The 22,320-nt window shown below is 46.0% G+C and overlaps 1 protein-coding gene across 1 annotated transcript in view; it reads right to left on the bottom strand.

The window, feature by feature from the left end:
* The window catches only part of WWC3 (WWC family member 3), a 130,136-nt gene that overhangs the window by 30,406 nt on the left and 77,410 nt on the right, over positions 1 to 22,320 (bottom strand). Inside the window, exons 7-9 of the mRNA XM_003261001.4 lie at positions 19,953 to 20,102; positions 15,681 to 15,754; positions 4,172 to 4,414 (exon numbers count right to left, since the gene is read on the bottom strand). Of these exons, the coding sequence (XP_003261049.2) occupies positions 4,172 to 4,414; positions 15,681 to 15,754; positions 19,953 to 20,102 (467 nt within the window). The remainder of the gene's footprint in view (positions 1 to 4,171; positions 4,415 to 15,680; positions 15,755 to 19,952; positions 20,103 to 22,320) is intronic.

Raw genomic sequence — 22,320 nt, 5'->3', positions numbered from 1 at the left:
GTTAGAAAAAAGAACTTTAAAAAAACCAACACAAACAAAAGCTCTTTGGGATCCTCAGCATTTTAACATTGGAAGGAGGTTCTGAGACTAAAATGTTTGAGAACAGCTGTAATAAACTCTTGAGTAGAATGTTCTAAGATCCCACTTACCTATCATATTTTAATTTTTAAGGAAAATGTTTTGATAGCTTGTACAAATGAAAGTAACATTTAAAAAGCAATTCTGGGGTCAGGCGCGGTGGCTGACGCCTGTAATCCCAGCACTTTGGGAGGCCGAGGCGGGTGGATCACGAGGTCAGGAGATCGAGACCATCCTGGTTAACGTGGTGAAACCTGGTCTCCACTAAAAACACAGAAAATTAGCCAGATGTGGTGGCAGGCGCCTGTAGTCCCAGCTACTCGGGAGGCTGAGGCAGGAGAATGGCATGAACCTGGGAGTCAGAGCTTGCCGTGAGCCAAGATCACACCACTGCACTCTGTCGCCTGGGCGACAGAGCGAGACTCCGTCTCAAAAAAAAAAAAAGCAATTCTGAAGTTCCACTGAGGGGCTTACAGAAAGGCACACTGCTTTGTATGTACTGCCTCATTCCTTACTGGTCTTTGGATTCTATCCCTGCTTTACAGATGAAGAAATTCATATAAAGTAGCTTGCCTCTGCTACGCAAGTTCAAAGTTCGGTCAGGCTGGCTTGACCCTAAAGCCGAGGCACATTACCAACAAACAGGCATTTCCTTTACTACTGAAAAACATTTCCCCAATTTTCTGTGATACTCACATCCTACCTGACGCTTATCCAGGGCGATATCCTCAAAAACCCCATCTTTTTCAGAAGATGGAGAGCCGAGAGTTTTAAAAGAGAGTTTTAAAGTGAGTTCAAAATACATCCCTCATTGGGCTTTGGAGCTGTAACTTGGAACACACTCTCACAAGCACCGGGACACTATTAAGTCACAGAGGACCCCAGGGGCAGAGACGACACCAGCAGACCATATCCAGTGGCAAACAGTGACCAGCCCCAGGAAGCAATTTGTTGTAGGGAATTTACCCAAGCCCGGTCCAAGGCTATTAACTTTTTTCTTAATGCTTTTCAGAAATTCTAACCCAACCTGAATTCTATTAGCTCAAATCCCAAGTTAATAGAATCGAAATTGAGTTCCTACTGAAAACTGGCTCCACTCTTGAGTGACCAGGGTAGAATTTCCAACCCATCGCTAAATCCGTCGGCGCATTCCAGCTCTCTTTTCACACATATGACATATAGATACATTCATATGTACAGCTCGGTTTTAGACTGTCTTTAGTCATGACTTATTTTCAGATTATCTGTAGTGAAAAAAGTTTTAGATCAAATTCCCCCCTTCTATCCAATAGAACACATTTGTCATTATACAAACAGGTGCATTTCGGAGCACGCAAGAGACAGCGCATCTGGATACAAGATCACACACAAGTGCCCATGAGTGCCCACATGTGCAGTCTAATTTTATGCTGCTTATTCTGAAAGTTGCAGATGACTAAAAATGTAACTTCCTTACCAAACAGGGGCCACGCTGGCAATAACTGAGACATCTAAAAACTGGCTGGAACATAAACTGCTAAAATAAGAGTCTTAGACATTTGCCTGACTTCTGTACTTATTTTTTCAACGAAAAGGGGATGCAGTTTCCTGGCAGAAAACTGGCCAGGGCCCAACTCCTAAAGCACATAGCCTTGTGTCTCCAATTCAAAGGAAACGAACTTTGTAAAGAATATTTACCACTGCTATGAAATGGAGTAGAAAAGTAAGCTAACAGATTAAGAAAATATAAAGTCCAATTTACTGTCTTTACATAAAGTACTTTATTGTAAAGATGTCATTAAATTATAACAAAGGAAAACGTGAATTCAGGTTCAACAGAACCAAATTTTTGCTTTTTGATAGATCTTTCATTTTATAATCACCCCTATAATAAAAGCAGTCATCCTGGGAAAGAGAATTTCTCAGGATGGCAGGCATCTTGCAATAGAGCCGTGGGGTTCTCTGTTGAACATCAGCATCTTGTATAAATGCCTGCCACACACTAACATGAGCAAGCTAAAATAGCAAAGGACGTCGCAAGCGTTGACACGAGCCATCCGAGAGATTATCTGGGGTATGTGTCCTTCACCTCAAGCCTGCTCCCTCCGCCCAGGAGCCGTGCACCAGCTCCCTCCAGACATGCTGTCTGAGCAGCTGGGAGGCCGCAGCACGCATCATCTGCCGGGGCGGGAGGCCTGAAGGAGGTGCGCATCTCTCTCTCTCTCCCCCGGATGACACCCCCAGCCCGGAAAACACCTCCCATTTGCTGCTGATGACACTGCAGGTGAGACAGGCAGACTGGGCCCAGCTCTACAGCTGGCACAGCTCAGCCTTAAGGCGCCAACCTCACTCTCTCTCTACACCTGGCCCACGCCGGGTCTCCTAATGCTGCCAGCCTGTGCTGGGGGAAGCCTCCTACCATGTGACCCCATACTTGCAAACTGCAAGCACCCCTCCGATGAAGGGAGGTGGCATGGAGAAATGGGCCCTGTGTGTACCGGTACAGAAGGCCCAGAGCTACAAGAGCCCCACCCCCATGCGATGTGCGTGCAAGTGCTTAGCACATGTGGATGTGCTTTTCCGGCCAAGGTCATTTAGCGGCAGATTCAGGAAACACGCTTGAGGCGATTAGGTCCTGGTCGAGGGCTCCGAGTCCCAGGACTCAGCACCTGGGCTGGTCTCACGTGAGACCCCCATGTGAGTCAAAGCTGGTCCGGCTTTGCTGTCCCCGCCCTTGAACCCAGGCATCGGGGCTAACACTGGCTCCATGGAGGGCTGCAGACTTGTACTCAGGGGCCACAGCACTCGTGTGTGCTGGATTTCCACATGGTGACAGCAGCCACAGTCAAAGGAGCGTGGGTGTGGAGCCCTGAGATGCAGGCAACATTTGTGGGGCCAAGTCCTCCCCCCTTCACAGAGAAGCAACAGGAACTCCCAGGCCCTCCTATGCAGAACACACATACAAGAATATCAGGGGTGGAACAGAAGGAAATGTTTAGCTGAAAACAAACGCAGCCGTGCAAGAGCACAGGAGAAAACTTCAGCTGCACAGTCCCTTTCACATTCAGATTCTCCTCGCGGTTGATTCTGGGTGAGGTGACAGGGCATGCCACCATCTCAGGCAAAATGAAATTCACCTGCCTAGGACTCTGAGCGCCACTCTCCAAACACCACTGCTTCCCTGAGGCTGCCGTGAGCCCCTCGTGCCAAGCCACAGACTTGTCTCCCATGAAGACGACCCATGAACATCCAAGCATAAAGGACGCCCAACAATACAGACAACCATCGTGAAACAGCAGGAGTAAGAGCATCTGGACAGATCCCATCATCCAAGCGTCTATTAGAGTCTCTGTGGAGCTGCTCATGTGAGCTCAAGGGGGCAAGACTTTAACACATGGGGGAGGGGCTGCTCTCCAAAGCCCAGCTGATAGCCACAGAGAAACTGCTGTGAAGTGTGGAAGGCAGGCCCAGCCTTTGACACAATCTGCAATCTCACACAGCAGATGGAAACCAGGACACACGGCACACGAGGAAAGGCTGAACGACTCAGTGCCGCCGAATACCAAAGAAACCATGCTGGCTTTGCATGTCCTGCGTGGTGAAGGAGCCTCAGGACAGACGCACAACAGGTGGCCAGCTTCCCAATGCCAGAGAAGAGCAGGCTCTCCTGGCTAGAAATCAAAGTCGGAGAGGAAAGCAGTAGGTGGCTACCCACCATGCTCACCACGTCAGGAACAGAGAATTCTTCCCCCAAGCAACAGAGCTGCCCGGGCCGGAGCGGGACCACAGCCTGCTCAGGACACTGTCCCACAAAGGCAGGTGAAAGCACCACGCACCAACTTCGGGAAGGGTGGGGCGTGGGGGGAAGTGGAGGTCACCCATCTTCCCTCACTCCTTCCCCCGTGTCAATCACCTCCTGCTTCGGAGCAGAGGCTCCAGAGGCCCAGGGAGCAGAAGGCAGTGCCCCCCACCGCATGCCCCTCCTAGGCCAGGGAACATCCAGGCAGGAGAGGCTCTGAGCGATCATCAGGAACACCCTCCAGCCACACACAAGCCACCCCGTGGAGTTTTTCCAGCAGGCTTTCCGCTGGAGGTCGTGTCCCCACTAACCCACCTCTCCGTGGCGCCCTGTGTGGAGGTGGCCCGTGCACGCCGCAGCTCCTCCTCCAGGCGCTCCCGCTCCTCCTCCAGCCGGGCCACATCTCCCGCGGAGCGGCGCTGTGCAATGATGAGCTGAAGCTCCTGCAGCAGGGCCTCCTTCTCCTTGATGAGCTGCAGCCGGTCCCTGTCAGCCTCGGCCGTGCCTGGCCAGGACTCATTGTCAAGCCGGGCCAGCTGCTGCTGGATGTTGGCGACTCTGCAAGAGAGACAGGGAGGAAACAAGGACATCAGCGGACTGAAAACGCCGTCTTCACACCTTCTCCACGTCTCACACTGATTCTGGAAACTCCCTTTGCCAAATAAGTAGTGAAATGATTGCACCAAGTGACCCTTACACTTAAAAGGATTTGGAAACAATGTCCTAAAGAATGGTGCAGAAGTCTTTTCCTGAAGCTCCCTTAGCCTGAGATTCGAGATGACACTAACCCCATCGTGCCTGTTCTGAAGAACTGACAAAAAGGCCAGCAGCCCTCAACATGCCCATACTCTGGGCGGCTCAGGCTCCTGGTTTCCTACATGAAACTGTCTCAGAGCAGGAGGGAGTCTGCTTGTTTCTTCTGCCCACCCTCATCAGTAGCTAAACAGCATGCTGGACCCCTAGAAGTGCTGCCGGCCTCCCGCCTCCTCAGCTGTGTCTAACCACTGTCAGCCGCTTTAGCAAAATAACAAAGGAGAAATGCACTCATCATCTGGCCTCCTGAAGGGAAGACCTTCGAAGCCCCATGCTCCATGTCTTCTGGTTCTGTGTGCTCCTTCCTGCACCAGAGCCCTGGCCATACATGAATTCAAAACACCTTGCAGAGAGCAAGTGGGCACTCGACAAAAGCTGAGTGCATTGAACAGTGAACAAACACGCCTGCAAATATGTGAGAGGAAGAGAGGCAGCCCTGTGAGCGTGGATGCTGGTGAGAGATGATCTGGGTGGATGCAAAGCGCAACAATCCTCAAGGTGGAAAAACAGAGGCTTCTATCAGCTTCCATGCCTCGAAATTTCCAAGTGCTTGCTTGGCAAACAGACTGCATTACTTTTTGTGTCACGAGGTGCTGTTGAATGCAGATTAAGTGAAACAGATGTGACCTGTATTTTTAAAGCATCCTTTAAAAGTAAGAGTAGAATGTTTTAAGCCCTTTAAGTAGGGTTAAAGATGAGGGATATGTTTCCAGGGAGAAACTAGGAATGGCAAACTCAACCTGAACCCCGTGCTGTGGAGGACATAGTTTGGCATACTCGCCCAAAAACAAAAGCCAAAGGCTTCTCTGAGATCACAAAGAGCTGTGAGAACAGGGAAGTGACAGGCACACGTGGCCCTATATCCTCCGAGGGAGATGTAGGGCAGAAGTGCTCCTGAGACTGCCTCCTCCTGTGCCCGCGGTCCACGGCACTAATCAAGGCTGGCTTCCCACCTGCTGGGTCTAGACCTCAGAAGCCTTCTCTACACTGTGAGCCATGTGGATATCCCCAATTGACTAGCATTGCCACACATGTTAAAACCTGCCACCCAGCCCTGTGCCAAGTCAGGCTCCACCTAAACTAGACACGAGCACACGGACTCATGACGATCGGGCATGACTCCCTCTCTAGCCACCAAACGAATCTGAAAGCCCACAGTTAAGGAAAGAAACGGGTACACAAGTTACAGTTTAAATGTAGTGCATTTTACTCAAGTCCACTTCAACAAGGTAAAGACACTAGTTGAATGTCAGTAGCTTTATTAGACAAGTTATTTTCTAACTTAAAACTAATGTCTGGAAAATGTGTTGGAAGATGGTGCCAAACCATGTCACCAGAAAAACTAATGACAGAGGCAGCGGAACAGGGCTAGGACTCCAACTGGGCTTAAGCATCCACCTACGTCTAATTAGTGTAATTAAAATTTATGGCAGTCATATACCCGAAGCCCAAGGAAAATACACTCCAAGCAAACCCACAAATAAGTCAGTGCTAAATCAGACATTATACCCAATGATATTTCTGGAACATTCTACAGCAGACCAAGACAAGAAATAAATATAAAAGATGAAGAACAATCAGCAAATCTGTGTCCTCATACTTTTTTTCATTTCCATTTATCTGATCCACAGGAAAGTCTATCTGAGCCCAGCTAAATTTTGCCCGACCATTTTATACTCATACTAATTATCATACATATAATATAAACAGAAGTATTTTACAAAGCACTCCTTTTGAGTTTTCTGAGCCTTAAATATGAAGAGATCAAGATTCCATTTGAGTCTGCCAGCTCTAGGTTAGCTGCTAGCCTACAAGGATTCAAGCTGTTGAAGGTGGCAGAAGATCCAATTCCAGATAATCACAACCTTTCCAGGAAAATCTCAAGTAATATGCACTATCAGAAAAAAAAGAATGAGAAAAAAATGAATCATAGGAGGGAGGAGAGGCAAAGGGTGAGTTTCAAAAGACCTGTCTGCTGCAGGCATAAAGAAACAGAACAGCAGCCCAAATTAAACCATGTCCTGTCACTTCCCACAGCTGGCAGGAAAAATATGCAAGGACATATGGCAAGGGACGACCTCTCTAGCAGAAACAAAATCTGGATGAGGTTGACTTCTTGCAACCCATCTGGAAATGTTTGGGCTGTGCTGAACGCTAGGCAAACATTTCTGTGCCTTCGAATTGTGGGATTTAATAATAAAATTTCAAAACAACGCAACAATGCAAACAATCTCCATTTCAGAGCTATATATGAATCTAGAAGAAACTGGAACATATTGGAAAGTTCAATTTCTTTGTCCCCATGTTCTAGGTGTGAACATTTGGGGCCTGCTTCAGCAAGGTCGAGAGAGGCACATCTGTCTGTCTGTCTGTCTGTACTGGAAGCCAAAAGCACTAGGATTCCTTCAACAATCGATTGTTCTTACGTCCCCATGAGACAGACAAGACGGCTTTGCCTTTAAAACCTTATGACTTGTCTACCTTGCCATGGGCCGGAAACGAGCCATCTGCAGGGAGTATCTTTAGTACGTTAGGTTTACTTGAAGAAACAGACTTCCTGCCTAAGGCTAAACACAGATGTACTGGGTTTCAATGCACCTTTCTTCTACATCCACGCCAAACAGCTGATCCACTCATTGGAGCCTCGCTCCTGTGTGTGCTGTTGTTCCAATTTTGGGTATTAAAGGAAAAACAATTTCCAGAAAAGCTTTTCTTTGAAATATCATTTCAGTGAAATTAAATACATGGAAGTAAAGCAAGGTCATGGTTAAAGTTTGCAAAAAAAAAAATAACTTTCCCAAGTTTTTTGTAAAGAGAACTAATAGCAGCTTAAAATTAGAGAGGATTTTTTTTTTCTGTGAGTCAACTATATTCTTCAGTGATTCTTATTTTTGAGGGGTAATGCATTTTATGGCCTATATAAAATCTCTCCCAAATGCCTTTAAAAGCCTTTAAATATATGTCCCCGTGTCCTGATAGTGAAGAAAGCAAATGTTCAATCAAGCATGCAGGTTTCTTATTTATTATGTGATTCCCAAATTCTATTCCCTGAGCAGGTCTAATGTAGACAGACATAAATATGAATCATTTTTCCCTTATGATTTTTGCCCAAACACTTTTCTGTTACAACCCAGCCACCATTAAACCATGCATTTATGCCGCAGAAACTATTTAGACTCTCACAGTTCACATGAAAATCTTAAATACGATTTGCATTTTTATAGGAAAACAATGCACTTTCAATAATAAAAAGTTCTGAGGCATATCAAGAATAATCCCTAATTATTTGAATTTATACCAAAAATCTGCAGTCTACAATATCATTTCTTATGTTCCTAAAATCCTGCTGCTTTCTGGAATAGCAAGCAGAACTCTGGACAGCCCACGGTCCTATCCCATGGTGATGAGTCGTGAGGGATCCCAATGGCACATTCCAGGACGCGGGGTCAGCTTAGAGCCTCAGACCTTCAGATTGCAATTACGGCTACAGGTTCGATACTTCTTCCACTTTCTCTTAGTTTTCTTGTTGTAAATGCCCATTTAAATAAAAAGCAAAGGTTAAAGAAAACATCAGCTGAGATGTAAGTCAGATGGACAATGAAATCACTTCAGCAGATTGAACTAAACCAGCGTCCATTCTACTCAACTCTTTATGTCAGAAGTTTGAGAAGTCTGAATCTAGAATATGTGGGATAAGAAAGGTCTACTAATACACCAATATCTCACCCCGTCCTCAGCTTCCCAGCCCTGACATCTTCTCCCTTTGCAACAGACAGATCTTCAGAGAGCAACTTCATCAAATAAAAAGCAGTGAGTCTACAGGCTTCTTCGTGTTGACCAGAATAGGGAAGACAGAGCTTCAGTGGCAAAGATGCTTTTCCTTATTTCTCACAACTGTGCCCCACCCCTAAAACCCAGATAGGAAGTCATTTGAGAAATGAAGAAAAAATCCAAGTGATTGATCAAATTCAACTGGAATCATAACACTACACTGATCTCCGACAACTGATGAACAGCAGGACTGATCCTGGCAACTAAAACTAAGAGGCAGAGAAACTGGATGGACCGAATGTTTTGTTCCTATCTGGACTGAGAGTGTTTCTATGGTAACAGCTACAGTTTGTGCACAGTTCTGGAACAAGCGCCCTTAAGTTAAAAATAAGGAGCCATCTGCGTCATCGGGATTGCTTCAAGACTTGCTCTTTCAACTTCACTTTTAAAATTTCTGAAATTTTAAAATCAGTAGTGTGAATATTCCTATCATTAGGTCTGCCCTGGGAATCCGAAGAGGCATTCCTGAGGCAAGGTGCAAGCAGTCCTTTTGGTACACTTCACAGGACCCACAGTTAAAAACACAAAACTAGTCATCATGACAGTGGTCGTTTGGCCAGAGAATTCTCTAGAAATCACACCACCACTCAGAATTGAGTTCCACTTCCACAAACTTCCTTTAAATCTGAATATATATGAAATCCAGCTGTGTGGGGTGGCTCACACCTGTAATCCCAGTACTTTGGAAGGCTGAGGCGGGTGGATCACTTGAGGTCAGGAGTTCGAGACCAGCCTTGGCCAACATGGTGAAACCCTGTCTCTACTAAAAATATAAAAATTAGCCAGGCGTGGTGGCACGTGCCTGTAATCCCAGCTACTCAGGAGGCTGAGACACAAGAATCGCTTAAACCCAGGGGGCGGAGGTTGTAGTGAGTCAAGATCATGCCACTGCACTCCAGCACTCCAGCACTCCAGCTTGGGTGACGGAGCGAGACCCTGTCTCAAAAAAAAAAAAAAAAGAAAAAAAGAAAAAAAATTCTGAATATATATATATGAAATCCCTCATTGTCCAGAATTTGGCATTTTTGACAATTTCCCACATCTTAAAAACAATCTCAAATATCTATGTGCAAGGAAATACCTCCAAAATGCCTAAGGCATAAAATTCTCCATTGTTCAGAAGTGGCAAAGCACAGGAGGTTCTGCAGAGGATATACATGATGGTTTACTTTGTGTGTCAACTTGCCTGGGCTAAAGCTTGCCCAGATAGCTGGTAAAACATTATCTCTGAGTGTGTCTGGGAAGGAATTTCTGGAAGACATAAGCATTTGAATCAGTGGACTGAGCAAATAAGATCCACCCTCACCAATGTAAGTGGGCACCATCCAATTCATTGAGGGACTGAATAGAGCAAAAGGGTAGAGGAAGGGTGAATTCTGTCTCTCTTCTTGAGCTGGGACATCCACCTTCTGCCCTCAGACACCAAAGCTCCTGGTTCTCAGGCCTTCAGACTCTGGGACTTACACTGTGACCACCCAACCCACTCCACACCCCACCCCATCCCCAGTTCTCAGGCCTTCAGACTTGGACTGAATTAGACCACTGGCTTTCCTGGGTCTCCGGCTTGCAGATGGCAGGACTTCCTGGCCTCCATAATTGTGTGAGCCAATTCCCATAATAAAACAATCTCTCTCCCTTCTCTTCCCTACCCCCACTCTTGTTGGTTGTTTCTCGGCAGAACCTAATACAGTAGGGAAGGTAAGCTTGCAGGGTGAAATGATTTCAAGACTGAGAGCTGGGAGATTAATGTCCAAGGGCGAAGTAGCAGAACGAAAAGACGACACTGAATAGTGGCACTAACATAATAGAAGTTCACCTGGGCAAGAGGAAAGGGCACATGATGTCCCTTAGGCTTGGAATGAGGGCGCAGGGAAGAACGCATTATTCTTTGCTAACACTGCCACTAAGAGCAACATGTTCTTTTTCATGCTTTGGTGGGTTGATGGGGGTACATGATGCCTTCCTGCTCATGGCACACCACTTCTCCAGGGACGCTCACAGGGATATCAGAGACATTGTGTCCCAGCCTGATCAAGGGGGCCGAGGAAGAGACCATGGATGGGACCTCAAAGCCACCGTGCTTTGCCTGTGGTACTCAGCACCTGGCTCCTGGAATGTTAATGTTGAGTTCTTGCCAGAGAACCACTTGCCACTGCTCTCTCCCCAAGTCTGTATTGTTCTACTCTCGTGCCTCACTTAGAGGCAGTCCAACAGAACACTCAGAAAACACCATTGTAATGAAATCACTGATCTGGTGCTGGGGAGACCTGATAACATCAACCCTTCCTAGCCTTCCGTCTGTCTACGGGGATGGGGCAGAGGGGAGCCAAGACTATCCTGACAACGCTACAAGGTATGTAAAGTCTAGGGCCTTGCCCAGGCTGCTGAGGGTTATGTGACCTACAGCTGAGTAGTTCACATGGCAGGCATGCACTTACTGGTCAAGCCTTAGCTATAGGAACCAATGTGGAATGACTGGAGGCAGAAACAATCACACCAAGGGGACTGGAGACGTGCACCGCCACATCTGGGAACCAGAGCCCGGAGGCAGCTGCAATCAATGACTCAGCGAACTGCAATCTCCACTGCGGACTCCACCGACAAGAACACTTCATGGATGTTTCTAAGCAGCTTCAAGTCCACTGAAAACAGCAAACTTATGGTCAAAACCAAGATCTGCCTTTCAAATGACCCTCCACTTTACTGTGAGCCTCTGGAAACCCTGTTTAGGGCCATCCTTCTCCTTTAATTCCAGGGAGAGCACCATCTCTGTCACACTTCCCCCAGGCCAGTCCAATTTAAGAAAGGGGATGTGCTGACAACAACAATTCAGGACTGCCAGCTTGTTATTTTGCCAAGTAAAGACTTTGGAAAAAACCAATTCACATCAATGATCATCATTAGTTAATTAAGAGAAAGATGTTTTAACAGAAAAAAAAATGAAAAAATGTATATTAAATACATATTATAAATATAGTATATAAAATATATAATAAATATGTATTAAATATATATAAAACATAATATATATTAAATATATATAAAACATAATATATATTAAATATATTATGTATATATTTATATGTATGGATGTATCTATCTCTGAGAATGAGAGACTTCTTTGAATGGAAAGCAGTGAGTTGGCTTTAGGAAAACCTGCCGCTGGCCCTCCTTTTTCCCATGCACTGTGGACCAAGGACACCTCAGGCTGGGCTTGGGAAGCAGAGGCCTGCCTGTCGGCCAACGGTACCACTCCCTTTTCGTTCCTTCACAGCCACTGGGCCCGTGGACATAAGTGTCTTCTCAGGTGTACTTCCTCTTCTTGTTTCCTCCAGCCCCAGCCATCCTCTCTCGGACCTTTTACTACACCCCTCTGGCCAGTCTCGTCCTTGCCAGGCCTTTGATTGGACTTCCTCAGGCTCAGTCCTGGCATCTCCTCCTTTCTCCCTGTGTTCCATCTCCCAAAGTGAGCCCAGCTGCTCGGTGACTTCATCTCTATGCCATCTGGGTTCCTCAAATGGCCCTCCTCCACATACCACCATCTGAATGGCTCACACTTAACCTTTCCAACTCAAAGGTCCCAGCATGCCCAGCAATTCTGACCCCTCTTCAGGGCATCGTCGACCCCATGCCGTGGCCTGCCTCCCTGCTCACACATCCTCCATTCCAGCCTGGCTGGCCTTTGCTCTACAATTCCAGGCCAGTCCAGCTGCTGCAGACTGACACCTCACCCCGACTCCTGACCCCCACTCTCACCTGAGAAAGCCCATCCCCAATGGACGGGTGACTGGAATCCCAGCACTCCTTCAGGGCCCAACTCCAATGCATTTTCTCCAACCCCCAAGGAGAGGATTAATTATGGAGTTCAAAGGCTAGTAGCCCTTTTGAATGTCCATGAAGGCCCAGAACCGTTAGTCTAGCTCGGTGTGTTGACATATCACACCTTGAACATAGTCCTTGAAAGGGAGAGACAGTTCCTTGCCTACCTTAGATCTCTAAAGGCACCCATGTCTTGAAGCCCTTTCCCTTCTCAAGTCAAGGCGAGAGACCCCAAGGCTCACACCTGGATGGAGGTTTGGGGAAGGGACCCACGAGCAGAGCAGTTGGCCTGGAGCTGACCTGGCCCTGGGACTGCCCTGGCTTGCCCAGTTCCAGGGGCAAAGGCCAAATAGCAAATGCAACCACACGGGACCCTCATTTACTCATTCAATAAATATTCACCAAGTATGTAGCTGCTGGGCTTACAGCAATGACCTACAATCCCTGCACTCATGAGGGTTATTTACATTTTCACAGGGAGAGACAGGCAGTAAGAAAGTAAACACTGGTTAGGTAATAACATTTGTTCAGCCAATCACGGGGACAGGGGTGAGGACAGGGTGGTGGGGTTTTATTCAGGATGGTCAAGGAAACCTCTCTTAACAAGGTGATCAAAAGGAGAGAAGAGGTCATGTGACAATTTGGAGAAAAGCCACCCCATTCCAGACAGAGAAGACAGAACAGGCCAGGCCAAGGGCACTGTATGAGTTTGCTCTTTTCTGCCCCAAATTACCATAAGCTTAATGGCTTAAAGCAACACCTATTATTCCCTTACAGTTCTAGAGGGCAGAAGTCGAAAATGGGTCTACAGGGCTGCATTCTTTCTGGAGGTTCCAGGGGAAAATCTGTTTCTTTGCACCTTCCAGTTTCTAGGGGCTGCCCGTGCTCCTTGGCTCCTGGCCCCACACTATTCTGATCTCTGCTTCCAACCTCACATCTCCTTCTCTGCTGCTGACCATCCTGTCTCTCTCTTATGAGGACGCTTGTGATGACACTGGGCCCACCTGGATCATATAGGCTCATTTCCCCATCCTCTCAGGATCCCTAATCTAATTATATCCACGAAGTCCCTTTTGCCATGGAAAGCCACATCTTCACAGGCTGTGGAGATCAGGATGCAGACACCTTGACGGACCATCATTCTGCCATCTGCAGATGCTAGGTCAGGAGTTGGCTCGGTGGGACTGAGGCCCAGTGGGAGGCCCTCAGTGCAGGCGTGCTTGCACATCTGAGGAACATCAAGGGGCCGATCGGCTGGAGCAGGGTGAGTGGGGAGCAGGCTGATGCCTGTGAGTTAGCGGGCGACCTGCTCATGTAGGTCCCTTGTTGTCCACGCATCGTGAAGATTCAGGAGCAAGACAGGAAGAAGCCCCAGGGCGAGGATTCTGGACCTTGGCACCGCGGCCATGCTGAGCCGGGTAAGTCTTTGCTGCGGGGGCCATCCTGTGCACAACAGGATGTCAAGCAGCCTCCCTGGCCCCTGCCCACTAGATGCCAGCAGCACCTGCCCTAGAGTTGGGACACCTAAACATGTCTGCAGACACTGCTGGAGGTCTCCTGGCGGGTGAAGGCCTTGCTCCCTGTGTGGAACCCCACTACGCTAGTGGGAAAAGGACAGGCAGCACCTGTGCAGGCCCACCCAGGTGGAGTTAAAAGAAATCTCTGATTTTTAAATGCTCCAACACAGCCCACAGAAGCATTTCTGAGATGCCGCTACTGTTACTGGAAGGTGGACCTTCCTCTGTAGTTGTGGTGCATTTCCTAACAAGGTTCTGGCCATCTTGAAATAATACAGTATTTTATTCAAAAGAACTGATGAAGTACCATGCCTGCCCCTTGAATAATTTTCTTAAATACTCGACTTTTCACCCAGATGTATTATCCCAACATTTAGAAGGTTACTCACCATATACTGGCACCATCTCTACAAAACAAAGAAATCACTTGCTATGTTTGGTAAATGTCACAGCCAAACACCTAACAATCACGTTCCTAAGCGTAGCAACAATCTATTTGCTGCGTTTAATCCAGCACAGCAAATTCCAGCACCCACACTCTGCAGTTTCACCAGAAACAGGCAAGAGCAGAGGAATATTCAGAAGAGACAATCGCTGCTCACAAACTCTGGCAGGCTAAAGAGAAGGAATGCATGATAAACGAACAATGCCACCACAGAGACGACCGGTATTGGCAAATGAACTTGGCACTGTTCTGTGGGGAAATTTAAAGCCCACCACGAGTCCATCCTAAAAAGCCAAGAGGCACTGGTTAGAAAACCTCCTAGAAAACAGAAGGCCCATGTCCGTTTAAGTTGGCCCTGGAGCACTGAATCATATGATGTGCTTTTGTTGCTATTTTTACATTTTTTAAAAAGCCAACAAAGTAGCTTTCCAGACATCCATGAATGGTACAGTGTGCTGAGCAGGCCTAACTGTTTAGCTTCCAGAAAGAACTCCCTCACCCCACCCAACATTCTGCTATTCTGCTCTCCCTACCCCCCATGATAATATTTCATTTGTGACTCAAGAAACTTTTTTAAAAAGATATGCTTGATACTTTTGTGAAGCACTTATTTGGAAATAATTTGGTTTTAAGACTCTTTCCGGAAGGCACAAACTAGAGAAAGTCTCTAAAAAGAGAATACAAAAGTCGGAGAGGAGAAGAATATTGAAAATGGGAGCCCTGCGCAGGTGAGGAGACACGTGGCGCCCTAAAATACTATGCCATGCGAGGGTTCGGAAGCCTCTCAGCTTTGTCTATGTCAGAGGATGAAGACTGGAAGGGAGGGAGAGAAGTGAGGAAAGAAAACACAAGTGCACAAAGTGGGTCAAGCTGCAATTTGCAGGAGGCCAATGGTTTACAACACAGGACAACATAAATGGAATGAAATCAATTAGGTACTGCTCACCTATTGACCTAATGTTTATTGAATGTCTTATAACCAAGATACATGGCTTTGCCCATTAGCTTATGGAGTTAGAAGCCACACATATAAAAGATCAGGTGGTTTCACTTATGATACCCTCTGGAACTGATGCTCATCTACTGGAAGGAGGGAAGGGAAGGAGGGATAGAGGTTCTGAACTACTGGGGATGATGAAGCCAAAAAAGTTTCTATTCTTATGGAATCACGTCTGTATAACTATTTGTAATATTGCAAATTTCACATTTTAAATGCACTTGAAATGTTGTCGTATATATGTATTAAGCTACATGTAAATGAAGATCCTTGACTTGGTATTCTATCAAACGCTGTTCTCCGATCAGACGTGGACAATCATACACAGGAACTCTGCCACGCCTCCTTCCACAGGATAAAGTAAGTACGCAGAAGGCGAGGTTGGAAAAAAGTGCTTCTTACCTCTTTCTGGCTTCTTCATATTGCCAATTAAGTCTGACTCGGTCTACAAGTCTTGTTTTATCATCAAAGACAAACTTTCCAGAACAGAAGAGAGAAAAAAAGAAAGGAAACGCATATTAAAAACATATTTCCAAAATAGCAACTTCACTTAAACTTTCAGCAGCAATGAGAAATACTCTTAATCTCTTTCACTTTCGATCTGTGCAAGGTCTGGAAAGAAACACTGAATAACCCTTTGCGGCCGCCCCTGGCTGGGGAGGGGTGGGGGGACGGGGAAGGGAAGACTGTTGCTTGCCTAAACTGGTAGGGTTTTTTGGTTTTTTTACAGCAGCAACATATCTATCTATTCTGTAATTCCAAACAACAACCACAAATTAGGTTTTAAAAGAAGTAGGAAATTACTTAGTAAAAGTTGATACAAAGGCAAAAACCAGTCACCCCATTTTGTGCAGTACATTCTCTAATTCCTCAGTAAACGTGAAATAATGATGTTCTACTCAGAAGCCCCACGGTCTGAGGAAGCTGGACTAGCTGTGTGAGGTATGGGCTGGTGGACGCCTTTTGATGCCACGAAGTGTGTTGAAGAAACAAGGGCAAGCCAGGCGCGGTGGCTCACGCCTGTAATCCCAGCACTTTGGGAGGCTGAGGCGGGTGGATCACGAGGTCAGGAGATCGAGACCATCCTGGCTAACACGGTGAAACCCCATCTCTACTAAAAATACAAAAAATTAGCCGGGCGTAGTGGCAGGCGCCTGTAGTCCCAGCTACTTGGGAGGCTGAGGCAGGAGAATGGCGTGAACCTGGGAGGCGGAGCTTGCAGTGAGCCAAGATTGAGCCACTACACTCCAGCCTGGGCGACAGAGTGAGACTCCGTCTCAAAAAAAAAAAAAAAGAACCAAGGGCAAAAGGAAAGCAAGCAAGGTCTCAAAAAGCCAGAGCTCGGGGAGTACCAACATAGAGTTAGCCTCTAAATGTGGTGCTCTGTGACGAGTAGATGTACTTAAATATTTTTGTACCAGTTACATGGATAACAAAATCCTACACACAAAAAAAGACATGTACAGGAAGTAACTGTAGTACATTTTGGTTAATTCCTCATTCCTGCAAATATTCATACAATTCCAGTTTCAATAAATCGGCTCCATCTGTTGATCTGACCTTACTAGATCACATATTATGACCACCAAGTCTTTATGGTTTTGAAATAACTTCCCATCAACAAGTATCTGAAAATATTCAACTTGAATGATTAGCAGTGAATTTATCGACACGAGTTTTGATCTATGTTGATGAAAAATGTCTTTGCAAATTTATTGCCTTGAATGGCAAGATGAAAAAGTGCCTTACGAGGGACTGAGCATTCTCCAACCAGAATGACAATTGTTCATGGTTTCTTTTTTTGAGACAGGGTCTTGTGCTGTTGCCCAGACTAGAGTGCAATGGCACAATCACAGCTCACTGCAGCCTCAACCCCTTGGGCTCAAGCGATCCTCCTGCCTCAGCCTCCCAAGTAGCTGGGACTACAGGCATGAGCCACCATGCCCAGGTGGTTGCCCAGCCATGTTGCCCAGGCTGGTCTTAACTCATGGGCTCAAGCAATCTGGCCACCTCTGGCCACCTCAGCTTCCCAAAGTGCTAGGATTATAAGCATGAGCCACTGTGCCTGGCCACAATTATACATGTTTAAACGGCTTCATCCAATGCTCCTCTCCAGCTTCCTCAGTATAAATATATTTAAGTGGCAGTGCCACAGCTCCAAAAACTGTCCACAGTGGAGATGAGCTGCTTGCCATTTCAGTCCCCTCTTTATTAGTGACCCTGCAATCAACTCTTCATCAAGATCAATAAACATCATCTCTCAAACCTCTTCTCAAAGCTGTATGCACCTGTCTCTAAGCTTTGTTTCTGTACTCTTCTTTGAGAATTAAATGGACATTTTAGTGAAAAGAAAAGAGCCAAATGGATCCAAGAGACTCCTGCTTGAGAGTTCCTATGCAGCGCTACAGCGTGTGCAACCCTCTGGCTGCAAATCTCCAGTCTCAAAAAGCACGTCTGATATACAGCAATACCCACCCCACAAAACAGACTCAACACAAGCACAAAGTGAGGTAGGCAGACTTCTAAGATGGCCCCTAATGACCAACACCTCCTGGGATTCTCCCCATGTGAAATTCCCTCCCTCTGAGAATAAACTGGGTCTATAACTTGACTCTAACCAATAGAACAGAGCAAAGGTGATGGGAAGTCATTTCTGTGAATAGGTTACAAAAGACTGTGACTTCCACCTTGCTAGCAGACTCTCTTAGCTGGTACACTTTGACGAAGCAGGCTGCTGTGCTGGAGCGGCCCATGTGGCAAGGAACTGAAGCCTGAGGCACTGAATCCTGCCAACAATCACATGAGCTTAAGAGTGGCTCCTCCCCCAGGTGAGCTTTTGGATGAGACCACAGCCCTGGCTGACACCTTGATTGCAGGTTCCTGAGAGACTCTGGAGCAGAAGACCCAGCCTAGTCTCCTGGACCACATCAAGCATGAGATAATAAAGGAGTGTTGTTGTAAGAGGCTAGGTTTTGGGGAAATCTGTTATGCAGCAATGGTTAGCTAATACACTCATAGCCTTTTGATCTATTTTTCTATAACACGATGTGGCTTCTTAGAAAGTACAGGGGTTTACGGATGAGAAATGTTTCAAAACCAGACCTGCCTCTCCTCAGCTACAAGACCTTAGGCAACCTGGCATCTCGGTCTCCTGCACATCATGAAGGATGGGAACAACTACTTAAACTGAGATAACAGCTATGAGACTGCTGACCCAGGGTCAGCCCCAGTAAACTGCAGGAGCTTATCAACAATGAGCAGTGACTGCTCAAGTAGCATAACCAGCCATCACTCCTCACCTGACATTTTTAGAAGGGTTGACCTAAATCACTGGAGAACCTTCTATCTTAACTGTTTCTCTCAAACTAAATTCTAATTCTAACCTTACAATAAGCAGCAATGAATTATTCACGAATTCAATGAGTCTTATACTTGTTTCCTTCCCTCGCTCCAAAATCTTTATGCAAAAATGCCAAACATTTTTTAATTACAGATTCTCCTCTGTGTGTTACAGATGGCGACCATATTCCTTCATCCAAAGAAGATGCCTAGTCAAAAATGGCCAACTGTACGTTTGGAACAACGCGGGTAAATTTGAAAATAGGACTGTTCCAGGACACCCAAGACATAAAGGGCCGTGATTTCCTACATTATACTCCACTCAAAGACACACTAGTTGCCAAGATTTCAAAATATTAATTAGCTAATTATTTAAAACCCAGAGTTTTCCATCAATTGTTTTTTTCTCCTTTTGTTGCTTTCCTTTTATTTATTTAATTTCAGGGGAGGGGTGGCACTGTGCATTCCATTGATACCTCATCTTTACTTAATAATCCTTAAAAAAAAAAAAGAAGCTCTTTAAACTGCTTTTCCATTTGGTAACAAATTAATGTCAAGCTTTACTCGATATTACAACAGTAGTGTCTCTGAATATCCACCATCCTGCTTCAAATGGTGATTTTCCCAACTTTGTTTTTGTGGCTAACTCAAGGCTTCGCTAATTAACAAAGGAGGCATTATGACATTCTTCCAAGTCTCAAACAAAAATGACTTTTAGTTCAGTTCAATTTCCTGACATTCTTTTAGAAGAGTTAAGAAACAGCAATAAAGTAACACCCAAGGTGGCACAGCTATAAAGCCTTTGGAAATCAGTGGTCTAAGGCAGGAATCAGTAACTATAGCCCTGGGGCCAAATCCAGCCCACTGGCTGTTCCGTAAGTGAACGTTTGAGCCGCTCGAGGCCCCAACCTTACATGCTTGCAAGGCATCTCTGTCATGGCTGCATGTACACTACAACGACAGGGTGGGGCAGTTCCAGCAGAACTACCTGCAAAGCCTAAAATAGTGACTATATTTACTATCTGGCCCTTCACAGAAAAAGTATGGGGACCCATGCTCTAAAAAGTGATATGTCTGTCAAAAGAACAGTGAAACTCAACTCTCACAAGGAGTCTGTCATTCATAAGAGTCCAAATCAGAAGGGCAGCAGTAATAAGCAATTCAATTGTATCACACAGCTGGATGTGAGACACAACACTTTTTCTTCAAACTTAATGGCACAAAAGTGAAGGCATTTCTTAAGTGAACATGGAAAATTACACCAAACCAGTGATGGCAACACTGAAGCAGCCCTCCCCTCTCCCGGTGCATTTCTCTCCCTGGGCGCGCATATACCTCCCCGATGACATCGGTCTGGGAGCCGGCATCGCAGAACTGCTGGGGTAGACCAGCATCACCAGGCACGCCTGCATGGTGAGGGAAGTCCACTAGAGAGTCGGTAACGGAGCAGCTATTCTTGAAGCTGTCGGTTAGCTTGGCCAGGCTCTGGAACAGAACGAGACAAGCTCTTTGAACGGAGATGGCGATGTGTCTCTTCCCTCCAGAAGTGGTCCTCTCATTTGTTTTAGGTCTGCTGCTTTATTTATTACTGAACAGTTGCCCCACCTCACCCCCATGCTCGTTAGATTTCACATAAATGCCCTTCATCACAGGCACCTCTAATAAAATTCTTAGTCATTTAAATCACGTTGCAACTAAGTCCCCCTGGCAGCATATGAATAAAATAGAGGACAATTATGGTACCATTTTTACTGGTTCTTAAACCTTCATGTTTCCTAAAGAAAAAAATAAGTATTTCTATCAAAAATGTAAATGAGTCTGACAGAGATGAATGCCGCCTTGAGATTGTTACAGAGGAAACACAGGGAAGGGGAAAACAGCTCCTAGACAATGCTTACATATTTTTTTTTTCAGTTCTTTGAGTTGCTGTTTTAGCTTACATATTTTTATAAACCTCATTTTTCAGTCATAATTCTACGTGGTCAAAAGTAATCTCATATGTATGTTGGTTTGCCAAAAATTAGATTAAGTATGCATTTGGCACATGAAATTTCTCTGTGTCACAGTTTTAAGCAGAAATCAGAATTCTGATTTTTTTTTTGAGAGAGAGGGTCTCACTCTGTCACTCAGGCTGGAGTGCAGTGGCACAATCATAGCTCACTGTAGCCTTGACCTCCTTGGCTCAAGTGATCCTCCCATCTCAGCTTCCTGAGTACTTCGGACTACAGGTACGCCAGCACACCCAGCTAAACTTTTGTTTGTTTGTTTGTTTTTGTAGAGACCAGGTCTCACTATGTTGCCTGGGCTCTTCTCAAAGTTCTGGACTCAAGCAATCCTCCTGCCTCAGCCTCCCAAAGTGCTGAGATTATAAGCATGAGCCACTGCACCCAGCCAGAAATCAGATTTTTGACCATTTCTTTTAGCCTTCTGAATATATTCACTTTCGGCAAATTTTACTACAGACACCAGAACCAAAAATGCCCAAGTGCAGTAGAACTCACAAAACTGGCTTGAGATTGAGATAAAGCCTTCTTGGGAGGGGCCAATATTGTTACGTTCACATAAGAAAGGCAAAACAACTTATTTAACCTGGATAGAAGAGGACTCTGCCTGTGCCTCTTCCTGGAGCTTCTCAGAGTTTGAGAGGCTATGGAGACGTCAAAGAAGGTGCTCGGGCCTGAAGCTTCTTCCAGAAATTCTATCTATCTGTTGCCTCCACGGTGGGAACTCAAGCAAGGCAAATGAGTGGCTGGCCCTGGTGCTGCACAGGTGGCCTCAGAGAGGCCGGGGCAGGCGGCCCTGCTTGGCCTCATGGCGTAAAGCCTCTGTGTCTCCACCATGGAACACCACGTGGTTCAGCCTGGGGTGCTGATGATGGGTAACAAACATGGGGCATCTTGTTTGATGTCAGCTGAGCAGAGACCTCAATAAATGGTAGCTGTTCTCAGTGCTACCTGTGTGCCAAAAAAAAAAAAATCTAACAATTAACCATTTACTTATCACAACCTGGAGAGGTCATCTGAAAATACAGATTCCTAGGCCCTACCTCCAGAGATTCTAATTCAGTGAGTCTAGGGTGGGGCCTGGTAATCTGCATCTTAACAAGCACGGTGAGGACTCTCCGGCAAGTCCCTCATGGCCTTGACCTTAGAAGGCACTGCCCAGGCAGGGTAGTTTTTTTGTGCATCTGTCTCATTTTGCCTGTGAGTTTGAGCTTTGCTTGTTCTGTCCTGTGGGTCTTATACTCTACAGAATCTAGACACATGCCAGCAGGCAGTAGGTGCTCACTTAGGGTAGCAGATGAAAAATAAAAGCTGTAACCAAAAGCACTGAATGCATTCCAGCACTTTACGTCATGAGGTCAAGCAGAGCTCCCTGCCTTGGCCTCTCTGAGGCCACCATGTGCAGCACTAGGGCCAGCCACTCAGATGTCTTGCTTGAGTTTCCCACCATGGAGGCAGCTTTTTGCATTTGCAAAAGTTCAACTTTTTCTAAAAATAACAGAAACTACAAGAGCTCAAGGGGAAAAAAACATAAAGCAATATAAAGCTACAATGATCCCAGCTATATATAATACAAATACACCCACATAGTAAAATACTATGCAACCATCTCAAGGAAAGAAGCAGCTCTTTGTGTACAGATATGGGGAAAGGTAGGGGATATTGCTGTTAAGTGAGGAAGCTAGTGCAGAACAGTATCA

Source organism: Nomascus leucogenys, chromosome X (genome assembly GCF_006542625.1).
Source record: "Nomascus leucogenys isolate Asia chromosome X, Asia_NLE_v1, whole genome shotgun sequence".
Taxonomy (NCBI): Eukaryota; Metazoa; Chordata; class Mammalia; order Primates; family Hylobatidae; genus Nomascus; species Nomascus leucogenys.
The sequence above is the reverse complement of the archived record's forward strand: the minus strand, read 5'-3'. Positions and strand labels throughout refer to the sequence as shown.